This window comes from Clupea harengus, chromosome 9 (assembly GCF_900700415.2).
Source record: "Clupea harengus chromosome 9, Ch_v2.0.2, whole genome shotgun sequence".
Lineage (NCBI taxonomy): Eukaryota > Metazoa > Chordata > Actinopteri > Clupeiformes > Clupeidae > Clupea > Clupea harengus.
The window spans coordinates 1,758,051-1,772,548 of NC_045160.1; the positions used below are offsets into that span (position 1 = coordinate 1,758,051).

General features: G+C 42.9%; 1 protein-coding gene across 1 annotated transcript in view; it reads right to left on the reverse strand.

Annotated features, from left to right (window-relative positions):
• gbe1b (glucan (1,4-alpha-), branching enzyme 1b) overlaps positions 1-13,099 on the reverse strand; it is a 106,955-nt gene extending 93,856 nt beyond the window's left edge. The window contains exon 1 of the mRNA XM_031573017.2: positions 12,858-13,099. Coding sequence (XP_031428877.1) covers positions 12,858-12,970 — 113 coding nt within the window. The 5' untranslated portion in view covers positions 12,971-13,099. The remainder of the gene's footprint in view (positions 1-12,857) is intronic.
• Positions 13,100-14,498: the final 1,399 nt, after the last annotated feature.

Below are 14,498 nucleotides of genomic sequence, written 5' to 3' on the forward strand. Positions count from 1 at the left end.
TGTCCAAAGCAGGGAGGCTGAGGGCTATGGCGCCAGTGAAAGATAGATGAGGAGAAACCAAGAAGCACAGGGAGTCTGCACAGCACGCCGCGAGGAAGACTGCTATTTATCTCCACTACAGTGTTTGGGGGGGCAATATGCTTAGTTAAAGGTTATTCCTACAGCAAATAAACAAGTTCAAACAGATATTCATGTGCGCTTCTTTTCTGTTCGTCTGTTAATAATACATGAAGCCTTTAATAAAACATTCCGTTGTAATGTCTAATCTGTGAAATACAACACCCACAACCCCAACATCCTACTTAAAACTTTGGAAATATCAATAGAGGACGAAACAAAAGTCCCACTGAATGTTTCCAACTCTTGAGCGGTGTTAATCCGGTGGAGGTGGTGGTGATGCCGTCTGCCAGACAGCAATTCAAAGTGAAACCGGGGAGGGCTCCCCAGAGCTTCCTACAGCTGCCCTCAAAACTCTCATTCTCCACTGCCCACCAGTGCCGGCCCCCTTCACTCCACTGAAGCAAACCTTTCAGTTGGCTCATGCTGCTCTTCGACTTGTGAGGGGGGTGCGAAAAAAAGAAATCAAGCTGCTTTGCAATTTATCTCACTTAGGCTCTCTTTGCCAGCTGGAGTATAGATCAGATTCAAAACCACCACCACCCCCATACCCTCTCTGGCACTCCCCTGCCATGCCCAATGCCATCTTCTGTCGACTGCCCGATCTACCCCATCCCCACCCACCCCACCCTTGCCCTCCAGGAGGGACCAAACATCCAGGGTACCCGCTGAATTAAATGACGTCATGCTGCACAGTGGCTGGGCACTTCCCGTCCTGGTCTGAAAATGCCCCCGGGCCAATCGAGATAGGCTCAAATAACAGCCAGATCTCGCAGCAGCAGTATTTTCCCCCCTCTCCAAAGTCGTTTGCACTAGAGGTGGTTGCACAAAATCGTGCAAAGGGTCCTGAACCATCATTTCCATCCCCCTCACAGGACATCCACAGAAGAGACTCCTCTCTCCCTTTCAAAAAGAAGGGTTTAGGGAGGTCAAGAGCGAGGAATACATTTAAGGCAAGGAGAGGCCTCGGATGGCCTGGGAGCCTAGGATGGTGATTAGAACAAACGAGCTGTGGTGGAGTGGGAGAGACAGAGCGGGTGATGCAGTCCTCCGAAACGACCGTACATCCCCGTCTGCACATTTAGGCTCTCGGCCCATACATAATCAGACAAACAAAAGGGAAGAGCTGACGGTATCTCAATCGGAGGCATCAAGGTGACCTTGGCCAGAATCCACTGATATCCGCAATGGTCATTCAAGCACTCTTGGACCCCGAGGAGATATCAAAAGTCAGACCCGACTGCATATTAATGACAATACTGAAAGGGATGAGGAAGCAATTAAGGCCATCGCTGTGTTATCTCTGCCCTTCCCCTTCAGAATGTGTGCTGCACAGGAATGCAGAGTGCACGTTTCTTGTTTTGCAAAGAAACCATCAATTTTATGCTCAGAGTTTTACATTAACTTGTTAATCGACATATTGTGCAAGTGCTAATCAGCGTCTAATCACGTCAGCTTGTGAAGACAATTATACAGATGGATGATCCTGCGAACAACTACGCGCAGACCTTTGAGTAAACAGCATGTGGATCCGAGCTTCAACAACATGTCCTGGATTTGATGGTAAGTAGAGACCTATCCATTTAATAAATCCTCATCTCTGCTGAGATAAAACAGCAGAGCAAGTCATGCTGGTCCACACCTGATTGTTAAGCAGGCCATGCATCAATTCAGGAGACGTGAGCTCCGCCAACTACATGACAGACTGGCACATATTTTCTATGGGTCAGGGTCCCAATCTCTGGCACCTTAAAAAAAAAAGAGAGAGATATTGTGCTCCTCTGCAACACCTGCTCACGGTGCCCAAGTCGGCTGTGTGTTCAGATTTAATTAGGTGCTAACCTGCTCATTCAAGTCTCTCCATCAAGTAACTTGCAAATGGCTTATATTGTGATGAAAAGGTAGCGGATTCATTTGAGGACAATAATTAAATTTCAGCAGCCACCGAGCTTGGAAGAATACATTATTAAATGGGACATTTTCATCTCATAAACCATCAGGCTTTAAAGAATAAATAGAAAGTGTGTGTGCTCAGCCATCTGTTCACAATTCCGGGCTGCCTTCTCATTTTATGCCACGTTGTGACACGATCTTTAAAACAATACAAAGGAGTCAGAGGAGACAAAAGAAGAAGAAAAAAGAAAAAAACACTTGCTAGATATTGGTGCACGAGAGACACAAAAAGAAGAGGAACGTCTGTTTGAAACACCTCCAAACTTTCGTCAGATTTTAATTTTTTTTTTTCTCATGCATCCAACTCTGCCAAAAAGTTGTTGGGAGGAGAGTGGGAGATAACCCCATGGTGATTCTCACTGAGGGGCTCAGATGGTAGGCATTTAGAGCGGGAGGACGCGTTTGTCAGCGCAGGTGTTGGGGAGCGGAGCTGACTGACTGAAACAGCTGGAGCTACTCTCTGATCCCCTTTCCTGGAGAATAGAAACAAGGACGGGCACGACATCACTGGGATGCGTAAACAGGAACCCAGAGATGGAGACCTTGGCAAGTACGCGGGGCGACTTTTTGCTGCAGATGTTTTATGCTTGTCGGGCAACACTCTGATTAATAATACAAACAAACAAACAAACAAACACATGCACAAGTAAACATACTGAACTAGAGGAGCTCAAACGAATGCAGAGGGTGAAACTTTCACCTTGCGAGTTAAAGAGAAACACATGGCACATTAAGGAGAACGGATTAAGGAGCTCTTAGACAAATGTTCTCTGGACACACTCCTTTTTACCACGCTACATTTTTTATGGAGCCCATTTATCAGCACACAACCTCACACAGTAATGTGTTCATCATGCAAAGCCCCGCCATCGCAGCCACTTCTGCTGAAATCCAGTACGCAGTACAGGACAGCACAAACTGACTTGCAGTATGCAAAGGCAAATAACCAACAAGATGCACTTGCCAAGCACTGACAAACACTGAATGAGGGGGGGGGGGGGGGGGGGGGCTTTGCTTCTAAGTGGGCATTTGGACGGTGGAGCCACGATTGCGATCTGAACTCCTGCTTCATGAAGCAAAGGAGGGGAACTCATGACAACACCAGGCGCTATGGGGTCCGGGAGTTTGTCTTTTGATTAGCCGTGTGGCCGCCTGTCGCAGCGCCGTGCCGCCCCTCATCCAAAAACCCCAAAGAGGGCTCCGGCAGAGGAGGCACCGCCACACACTTTCTCCCTCCGTATCTCTCTCTCCCTCCATATCTCTTTCTCTCTCTCTCTCTCTCTCTGGCGCTCACATCGGCGGAACCAGAGTGCTTTTGCTTGTGCTCAGAGGGGGAGACGCCCGCACGCTGCGCCTGATCAAGAAATAACTCTGCCTCACAGCGGTGCGCCCGTATGTAAAATAATTTATGGCTGCCTCTCATCGGCCAGACAGGTGTCTGCGACACGTCTGCGGCTGGGAGAGGCGAGGCGTCGCCCGGGGAGAGCAAGCTGTGCCCGAGATGAAGCCAGCCTCACGACACCTCCAGTAGGCCCCCGCTCACCTCGCACACACGTCCTCAGCGCAGCGCTAAGCAGTTAGCCAAACACCCGGCCTATGTACACACACAAACACACACACACACACACACACACACACACACACACACACACAAAACAGACTGGCTTATCCCTCACATACACATACTAAACAAATCTCACTGTTTCAGATAACCAGTCATCCACATGCATGGTCACACCAGGACACATAGGAACACACCCAACCCAAAACAGAACCGAGGTCTCACAAAGACACACAAAATTCAACCCAACAAACACACAACCTACACATCTATCCACAAATCTCCTGACATAATACTTTTTTTTTTTTTAACATACAAACCATATTTACAAATCTCATATACGCCCTCCACCTCCAAAATAAAGAACACCAATTCCCAACTCGCATATAATCCTATCAGTAGCCACGATATGAGAACAGGTTGATCTTTCCAAGTAAAAAAGGGATCAAACCAAATTATGTCTTTGCTTGCCACACAAGATGCTTAAAATACTTTTCATGACCTCATTCACATGCATCCATTTCCAATTAGCCAGACGAGATACCAACCAGTCTCCAGCAATTGGCCAAGGAAAGCCATAAATTAAATTATAGGTAGAAATAAATTAAAATACACATACATAATACATGCACGTACACATCCCCTGAATGAGGGAATAATGGGGCTTAGGCCAAGGTCTCAAAGGTCACTCCTGGAACCACAGGGTCACTAAAAGTCATATACACCCTTTTGCAACAACTTATTGAACTTGGAGTGAAATTCAGTGATGGGGGTTGACAAGGTCACCCAAGGTTATATCTGCAAACACCCTTGAGTGACAGCTCAGATTGATTGCCACTATGGATAATAAGCGTCTTTATTGATTGGACTTAAGAACTTGTCAATGATTTACAGCATTAAATTGTATGTTGTGATCTCACAAGATTCAATGACATTTGACTCAGGATATGGCCACCCTTCCCTTTTACAGCAGTTTGGTTGTATTCATTATTATTAAAACTAAAATATTTGGGGGAAAAAATCATATAAGTTCCTGGTAAAGGCATACTGGAATTAATATTCTCCAACTAACCATGCACTCATCTCCAGTACACTGTTAGCATTTCTTCAAATGGTCTATTGTTTATCCACCTCTTGTGTTAGTTTTTTAGTGATAATTTAGTTTGAGCTAAGACATTCTAGGGCCTATATTTGTAGGAATAGAATAGGAGCACCTTCCGTAGCAGTACTTCCTCATCACAGTCCCATTTACAGTGCAGTGTATAGGTCACTGCATCACAACATGTTGATTTAAATCAGGATTGTGTTTGTTTACCATCAGGCTGAGGTAACATGGGGCTATTTCCAAAAATTACAGTGAAAGAGCATTGGGCTAATGGAACTGTTTTCAAGTTTCAATGTGTGAGCTACCTATAGGCTACATACATGACTACATACATTGACATGGTTAGCTTAGCTTAGCATAGCCCCAAAACTACACCACTATTGCACAAGGGAACTGACTTTCTATTGTGAGACATGTACACTTTTCTTCACTTGTGCGGATCATGTGCGGCCTCACACTCAGATCCGCACCTCCTCCTTACAGACACATACACATACACCTTTCAGAATATAGAGAGTCCAATTTGATCTACCTTTCTCAAAATAGTAGCCAGGTGAAACACCAATCGTCAACATCCTTAGCCATCCACCTTTCACTAGTTTATCTATCATAAGCACTTTGAGCTGCATTGTTTTGTATGAAAGGTACTATACAAATAAAGTATATTATTATTATTATTGTTATTTGTATAAATATTATTATTATTATTATTATTATTATTAATAATAATAATAATAATAATAATGGTTGATTTAATATGCGTGTTTAGCTTGGTAGCTAGCCGTGGTCATGGGATGCCTATGTCCGCTGGCACCCCCTGAGGACAAGGGATAATGTGAGCTTTGAGCTACTAGTGAAATGGAGGAGAACAGGGTGGAGGTGGGAAGCTTTGTGTTACGCCGGAGGGCGTGAGGTGTTGGACAGGTAAATCGCGTTTAATCCTCCTACAATGCGGAAGTGGGGTGAGTGGCAGCTGTCAATCATCCCTATGGGCTCCTCTTAAACTTCATTTAAATTCTGACCTCTTCCACACACAGTCACTCTCACACTCTGTCTTTCTTTTGTTACCAAGACTCCACAACTAAGTGCGCTATTCGGAGAGACAACAAGTTGAAATCAAAAAGTCCAATCAATAATACCCAAAGCACAAAGCACCAGGAGTTGAGGTGAGGTACAACTCCTGATCAAGGCATATTCAACCATGGGATTTAGATCTTGGGGTTAAGCACTTTCAAATATCCTGGGGGAGGCTCTCTCACATCTCTACTAGGATGGCAATTTCAAACACTTCCATCATGGGAGAACACCTGGGAGAAACAAAACAAGCCTTGCAATCCTAACGAAGCATTTACAGTATGTGGCAGAAATTTGCATACATGAAACACACTAAAAATATCCTTGATGGCATCCTTTTTCATCGTATTTTTCATTCAGAGACAGCTGCTGAACCTTACAAGCGCCCTTGGGGTACGAGTTGTAATGTGTTGCTATGTGTTACATTAAAGGTAGATTCAGCAATGCTCTCATGAAATTACAGCACAGAGATGAGACAGACAATCTCCTTTATAGAAATCAATAGATATAATCAGAATTCAAATTGTCCAACACTGCAGCTGCAAGCTCAGCCAAATTGATTCCCTCCCGTGTGAGTCGTGCTCACACGGAGAAAATCTGATGAAAGTAGCTTTAATGAGGTCACCTGTGATTTCTGATCAGGTGAACCTAAATGCCATGAAAAGAGGATGACTCCATTTGTTCTCCTTCAAGGGTCACACATGTACTTTAAAGTGTTTCACATAGCAAATTGACCCCTACTTCTACTATGCCAAAGTGCAAAGCTCAGATATCCCTAAACATCAGGAGAGCGAGTCAACATTCATAACCAATTAAGAGGAAATGATAAACACAAATCATTACATTAAGCAACTGGTGTATTTGTTCTACAATCAAGATTTTGTCCATCTTCATTTGTGATTGTTTATATTTAATCAGAAAACAATCTATAGAATCATCCATAATTATGCTACTACATTACCCAGAGTTGTAGTTTTTAGTGAAATGGGACATAGGGACACGTGACATAGTCCACTTATTTACTTCCCTTCTGTGATGCAGAATGAGAGGCCATGTGCCAGAAGTAAATGATTACCGTCTTTCCCCGAGCAACTCTCAAGACCTCAGATAGCCTCCGCTATTTTAATCTATTTACTACAGCCTGAGGTCAGAGACCTACACACACTGAGGGAGGTCAATGAAAGAGCCGGTTCACCACAAAAGACCCCAGCACAGACTGGGTTCACCTCGTTCCTGCTAAACCGGCGGCTCTTTCACACAAATGGCACAACAACCAGCACCAATACGGGCATGCACACACACACACACACACACACACACACACACACACACACACACACACAGACTTACACACACATAAACACACAGACTTAGACACACATACACACACACACACAGACTTACACACATACACACGCACACACACCTCCTGGTCTCTACCTTACAAAAGCCACAGTTCCCAGGAAAATGAAACTGCACGGGATGAAAGTAATATCATGTGAGTCTTTCATGCTGAGTTCCATTATTCAAATAAAATAGAGAAAAAAACTCAAATCTTGCTTGAATGGATTCAGTCGGAATGAGCCCTGCATCCTGCGAGTATTTAAATAGTATAGAAACCTAGGATTTACCATTTTCAGATGTTATTACTTCCGCTGAATTAAAGGAGCTGTGTAATTTGTAACCTGATACACAGGGGGAAGCACTTAATAGCTACATTTCATGTACATTCAAATAATACACCGCCTGATAATAGCATGATATTAGATATGTGCTAGAGAGGGTACCAGACATCAAATACTTTGAGCATGGAAATTAGGAAGGTCACATGATTTTGGTCTGTCTACTGAATGGATCTGGCCCTTAGATGGGATGTTTTGTAAAGATGGCTTCCTCTAACTACAGGGCTATTTGATTGAAAGAGACGAAGTTGCACTTAGATGTGTGGGCTGAGATTGCCTTCTTGATGATCCCGTAGCCTAATGTCAGGGTGCATAGTTGCCGATGCCATGCACAGTGAACATACTCAGAGAATGATTCAAACTCGACCAAGACCTCTCACAGTTCATTAAAGCAGCAGTAAGGAGTGCTGATCTGAAACTAGCCAGCTAACTACCTGAAAGCCATCCAGAAACCTTGCAAACACCACCAACAGCCCAGTAGGCATGGATAAAAGCTTGCTAATATGTCTTTTTGCAAAATAGTTAGCAATGTTGTGCTGTGAAATCTTATCTTTTCTTACATTTTTGGATACTGGGAACAACACATGTTTATCTGTCCTGGCTTCACATGATTATCCAAATTAATTTGAAGATGAACTAGTTGTGTACAAAAGCAAACCTCCAAACGTTGCCTTTACTGCATTTCGAATGCTTTTTGCAATCAATGCTAAGGACAGACATATGTAAACATAGCACAAAAAGTAAGGACATTTGTGTTTGGTAGATTATTTCTTTGTTGTAACAATGCTTCTTGGCAATACATCTTATACCGTTGGAAAGCCTGTTTATTCCCCTTTTAAATGGTGCCACATTTGTAAGGAACATGCATTTGTGGGATGAGCAGCACAGCTGAGTATGTGGGTTGCGCCCATGAAAAATGTGCCAAAATTCTCCAATTCTCCTGTTGGTATTCACTCTTGTTTTGAGTTGTTTGTAGGATTGCATGACTGAACTCTCGATCAGTAACAGGGAACAAACCAGAAATATTAGCAATTTTACACTTTATTCATTTAATACACCATCAGGGAGAGAATGGAATGGCCTGCCATGAGTCCAGACCTGAACCCAAGTGAACACTTTTGGTATCAGCTTGGGCGTGCTGTACGTGTTAGTGACCAACACAACCACGATGGCTGATCTGCAATGATTCTTGGTTGAGGAATGGAATGCCATCCCACAGCAATGTGTGACCAGGTTGGTGACCAGCATGAGGAGGTGGTGCCAGGCTGTTGTGGCTGCGTATGGATCTTCCACCCGCTCCTGAGGCTCCTGAGGGTGTATTAAATGAATAAAGTGTAAAATTGCCAATATGTCTTGTTTGTTCCTTGTTACTGATCGAGAGTTTAATCATCCAATCCACCAAACAACTCAAAACAAGAGTGAATACCAACATAAGAATAAACTGTTTAGCATTTAGCAATTAGCATTTAGCAATTTTGGCAATTTTTTCATGGGCGCAACCCACATACTCAGCTCATCCCCCAAATGCAAATGTGGCACCATTTAAAAGGGAAATAGACAGGCTTGCCAACGATATAAGATTTATTGCCAAGAAGCATTGTTACAACAAAGAAATAATCTACCAAAAACAAATTTCCTTACTTTTTGTGCTATGTTTATATAGGCTACAAAACAAAAATCAGTAGACCTATGCAGTGTACAGTCAAATAGGCTCACAACCAAATGAGGTTAGATTCAAGAGAGCACAAGGAGCTTAGAATAAATATTTTGTCTGTAGTCTGATTCACCCACACTTCAACCTTGCACTTCCAACACGTAGTAAACTAGAACAAACGCGTCTGGCAGATTTGCAGTACCTGGTAGACACTTATGGATTCTCCAAAGACTATTAGATACAGATACAGTTCCTATCATCAGACCTATAACAAAGACAGTATGGCCAGAGACTGCTAACATTATACTACGGCAGCAGTTTCAACACACTGATTGGGGTTTGTTTGCCTCACAGGCCACCACAGGCTGGCTCAATAATGCTGAGGCGTACACCTCCTCTATTTTGGATTACATTTAAACATATATTGATATTGTCACCACTCAAAAAGCTTTTCAAATGTTCCCAAACCAGAAGCGCTGGATGAACCCGTGAGGTTCGCCTGCTGCTGAGTTGACGAGATAATGCTTTCAGATCGAGGGATGAAGAGGCCTACAGCTCTTTTAGGCTCAACCTGAAAAGAGGCATTAGGGAAGCCAAATACCAGTACAAACTACACATTGAGGACCATTTCAACAATGCAGATCCCATCACGTGTGGCAGGGAATACGGGAGATCGTGGACTACAAGCCTAAATCTACGGCTACACCAACAAATAAGGCCAATGAACTGAACAGTTTCTATGCCCGGTTTGACGTCAACAACAAGGAACCAACTACCAAAATTATACCCTTCCAGATGACCAGCCACTCCATTTGGCCACACTCAAGAGGGTGAACTCGAGGAAAGCTGCTGGCCCTGAAGGCATACCTGGTAGTGTGCTGCAGTCCTGCGCCAAACAATTAGCTGGGGTATTTACCAACATTTCCACATGGTCACTTGCTCAGTCAGTTGCTCCTGAAAACAGCCACCATTGTTCCCATGTCAAAGCGGCAAGCACCCCCCAACCCATGCTTCACTAGACCCCTTTCACCGTTCAAATAGGTCAACAGCAGATGCAATCACTACTCCAGTGCACTCCGCTCTGACACCTATGTCAGGATGTCAGTTGACTACTTGGTCACCTGGTGCAAAGGGAACCATCTGGTCTGGAATACCAACACATCCTTATCTATATCCATGGGTGTGAGGTGGAGTGTGTTTCCACCTTTAAGTTCTTGGGGGTCCACATCTCGGAGAATCTCTCTTGGTCCACGAATGTATCTGAGCTCATCAAGAAGGCACAACAGTGATTGTACTTTCTGAGAACACTAAAGAAAGCTCAGCTGTCATTAAGGATCTTGATGAGCTTCTACCGGTGCTCTTTTGAGAGCATACTGACCCACTGCATCACAGTATGATATGGGAACTGCTCTGTCGTGGATAGAAAGGCCCTTCAGCAGGTGGTGAAGACACCCAAGACATCCATCGGAAACAATGTTTGCAGAGGCCACAGAGCATCATCAAGGACACCTCACACGCCAATCATGGACTGCTCATAAATCAGCAAAAACTGTTGCAGTATCGTACTCTGTCCACATGCACATAATCTATAAGTACATATACAGTGGGGAAAATAACTATTTGAACCCCTGCCGATTTCCCAAGTTTGGCCACTTGCAAAGAAATGTGTGATCTATGATTGTAATGGTAGGTGTATTTTAACAGTGAGAAATAGAATATCAACAAACAAATCCAGAAAACTGCACTTTATAACATTTATGACTTTATTTGTATTTGATGCAGAAAATAAGTATTTGAACCCCCAAGCAAACAGCAAGAATTCTAGCTCCCAATGACCAGTTATGGGCAAGACCAAAGAGTTGACCAAGGACGTCAGAGATAAGATTGTAGACCTGCACAAGGCTGGAATGGGTTACAAAACCATCGGCAAGCAGCTTGGTGAGAAGCAGACAACTATTGGTGCGATTATTCGTAAATGGAAGCAACACCAAACAACTGTCAATCGCTCTAGGTCTGGGGCTCCATGCAAGATATCCCCTCGTGCGGTATCGGTGATCATCCGAAAGGTGCAGAATAACCCCAGAACTACACAGGGGGAGCTTGTGAATGATCTCAAGGCAGCTGGGACCACAGTCACCAAGAAAACCATTGGCAACACACTACGCCGTAATGGTTTGAAGTACTGCAGCACTCGCAAGGTCCCCCTGCTCAAGGAAGCACATCTACAGGGCCGTCTGAAGTTTGCCAATGAACACTTGAATGATTCTAAGGAGGATTGGGAGACAGGATGTGGTCAGATGAGACCAAAATCAAGCTCTTTGGCATCAACTCGACTTGCCACGTTTGGAGGGGGAAGAATGCTGAATATGACCCCAAGAACACCATCCCCGCCGTCAAGCATGGAGGTGGAAACATTATGCTTTGGGGCTGTTTCTCTGCCAAGGGTACAGGACGACTCCACTGCATCGAGGGGACTATGGATGGGGCCATGTAACGTAGAATATTGGGCTTGAACCTCATTCCCTCATTCCCTCCCATTGAAAACGCAACCTTAAGGATTTGGAGAGGATCTGCAAAGAGGATTGGACCAAAATCCCTCCTGAGATGTGTGTAAACCTGGTGACCAACTACAAGAAAAGTCTGACGTCTGTGCTTGCCAACAAGGGTTATTCCACCAAGTACTAAGTCATGTTTTGCTAGGTTAACAGAGGCCTATTAACTTTACATACAGGGCCGGAGTTTTAAATGAAGAATTCTGTAAATTGCGTCTTTAGATTTGGTTAATTCTTTGCTTATACATCTTTCAGGTAAGGTAGTATATTATAAAAGTGAAATGTATATGCATTATGACAATGGTGTGACGCGAATAGGTTTAACAGAGTGAATTGAAGTCAATGGACACAATAAACCTAAGAATAACTGTGCCAAAAAAGGGACGGATAGCTTGACACCCATACACAAAATGGGCTGTTCAATCTGTTAGATAGTTGCTCGTCATTTGCTATTGGAACATGGAGGAAACTTATTTTTTCTAAAACAATTGACTGACATTGTTCGTCTTTAGGGTACACTTCAATGATAAGGTCACAGCAGCGGCTACAGTATATCTGAATGCTAAATATAGCGGTGTTACATTTTAGTCATCTATTCAAGAAGCACGCTGGACGCTGTGAGTCATGTTGAAATAGGGGCGTCACCCAAGTCAACTGTCAAACAATAGGAAGGATATGTCGAAATACAAGTGCTCACCACAAGACTGCACTCAGGAAATAACCGAATCGTTAAATATTCTAAACGGTGAGAATAGATCAGGGAAACAATGTTGCACCATTGTTACTTTAACTTTGGTGTTAAACTAGACAGAAATAGAACTATCGAGTCGCACCTGACATTGCCTTTTGCTCGATGTAAAACATTACATTATGGCCAATGTCAAAGGGTTAACTACTGGGTGTCTTGGGTCTCCGATGCGTCAGTTCTTTATAGTTTAGATAGATAGCTCAATGGATGCAAAATAAAGGCTATTAATACCGGTGCGCTGAGTCAGTGCGTAGACAAGGTTTATTGCCAGTTAGTTAGGCAGCACAGTTCAAAATATGTTAGACATAGAGACGTGCATCACGGTGATAGTGTTTACAATGACATGGGGCATAGGCTAGTCTATTTTTTATAAGCGAGGGCAGACTTTTTACATCGGAAAGCGCAAATTACCTCCTCAGGAAGTCCTTTTCGTATGGTTTGAGTAAAGGGTCCATTTGGAGAAGGTTGCTGAACCCGGGAATTGAAACATTATCCTCAGCATCAGCCATATTCGAATCAGTCATGAGCAATCGACTGCCGATGCTCACAGGCGCGAGATAATAAATATACGTCCCCCTCTATGTGTATGCAGTTGTTCTGCGATTCATGTGAGGACAAGAGCGAATCAGGGACACTTTATCTTGCTCTGCCCATCAAGGTAACTGACGTGCCATTTGGATTTTTGTGAGGTTCAGCATGCCATCGAATGTCTCTTTAAGATGACTGCGGAAGCGTTTGGTGGAAGGAGGGATCCTAGAATCATAAATCAACCTTGTTCTGCTTGAGAAACACATGCTCGGAGGAGAACTGATGCAGTACATGTCAGGAGTTTCTTATAAAACGGTGAAACTGCCCCTTTATAAAGCCTATTAAATGTAAGGTTGAATAGTTTATATACATAACACAGGGTTGCTTTTATGTCCTGTCTCACGGTAGCATGAGGGGAAAAACAATCTTCAATGCAGTCCACCGATATTCAAGTCAACCTTGAAAGTTGGCAACTCTGATAACATAGCTATACTCATACATACGACTATTATGAGCGGGTGTAGCAACTCTGATAAAATAGCTATACTTATACATACGACTAGTATGCGTGTAGCAACTCTGATAGCATAGTTACCGGTATACTCATACATACGACTATTATGAGCGGGTGTAGCAACTCTGATAACAGCTATACTCAGACATACGGCTATTATGCATTTAGCCTATTGGAATAATAAAGCTTAAGTATCTACATTGTAGATGTAGCCTTTGACTTAGACATATTTGCGTAGGTCTAATGATGAAAAAGCATTGCTTAGTAGACATAATGTACAGTTTCATGTTGGAGAGAGTCACACTGACGCTGGCAATGAAAGTGTCTTTATCTGAGAGGTTGTCTCTTTGTGTAAGCCCTATACTTTGCCCATGAAAGGCTGAGGTCTGGCATACTCCTCTGAGAATTCTTCCCATATGTTCCCAGTAGTTTGAAGGCCAGAGCCAAGGAAACTTTCTGGCACATTGAACATGAGGTGCATCTTAAATGCAATGTAGATATGCATTCACCTACAAGGAAAGGACAACAGGACAAAATTCAGAATGATATAATATTTATTTAATAGTTTCATGTGTTTATTCCAAGTTTGTTATTGTCATCTGTTTTAAGTTTGCTATGTAATTGTGATGCAAAATTAATTTAATTAAATATAGTGATAACACAATGTCTAACAAGTGCATTTATACAGTTTACACTTTTTATCTGGTTTGCTTGGACTGTCAGTTCTTTGTGTATTTTATTAAAAAAAAAAGGTAATCTCTGTCAAAACAGATGAAGCTTTATATTATTTTGAGCTACCAACTGTACAGAAATATATTCATATTTCTTTCTTTCCGTTTCTTTTTCTTTTTAAGAGTTTTGTTTCTGGTTCCTGACAGAATTGTGATATGTGGCTCACAGCCTCAAAATCTTTGAAATGTAAATTAATAAATGTAATAAATAAATTGTAATTAAATGGATTCAACCTGAATCAATGTAACACCTTTATTTTTGCAGTATTTTTAGCTTCA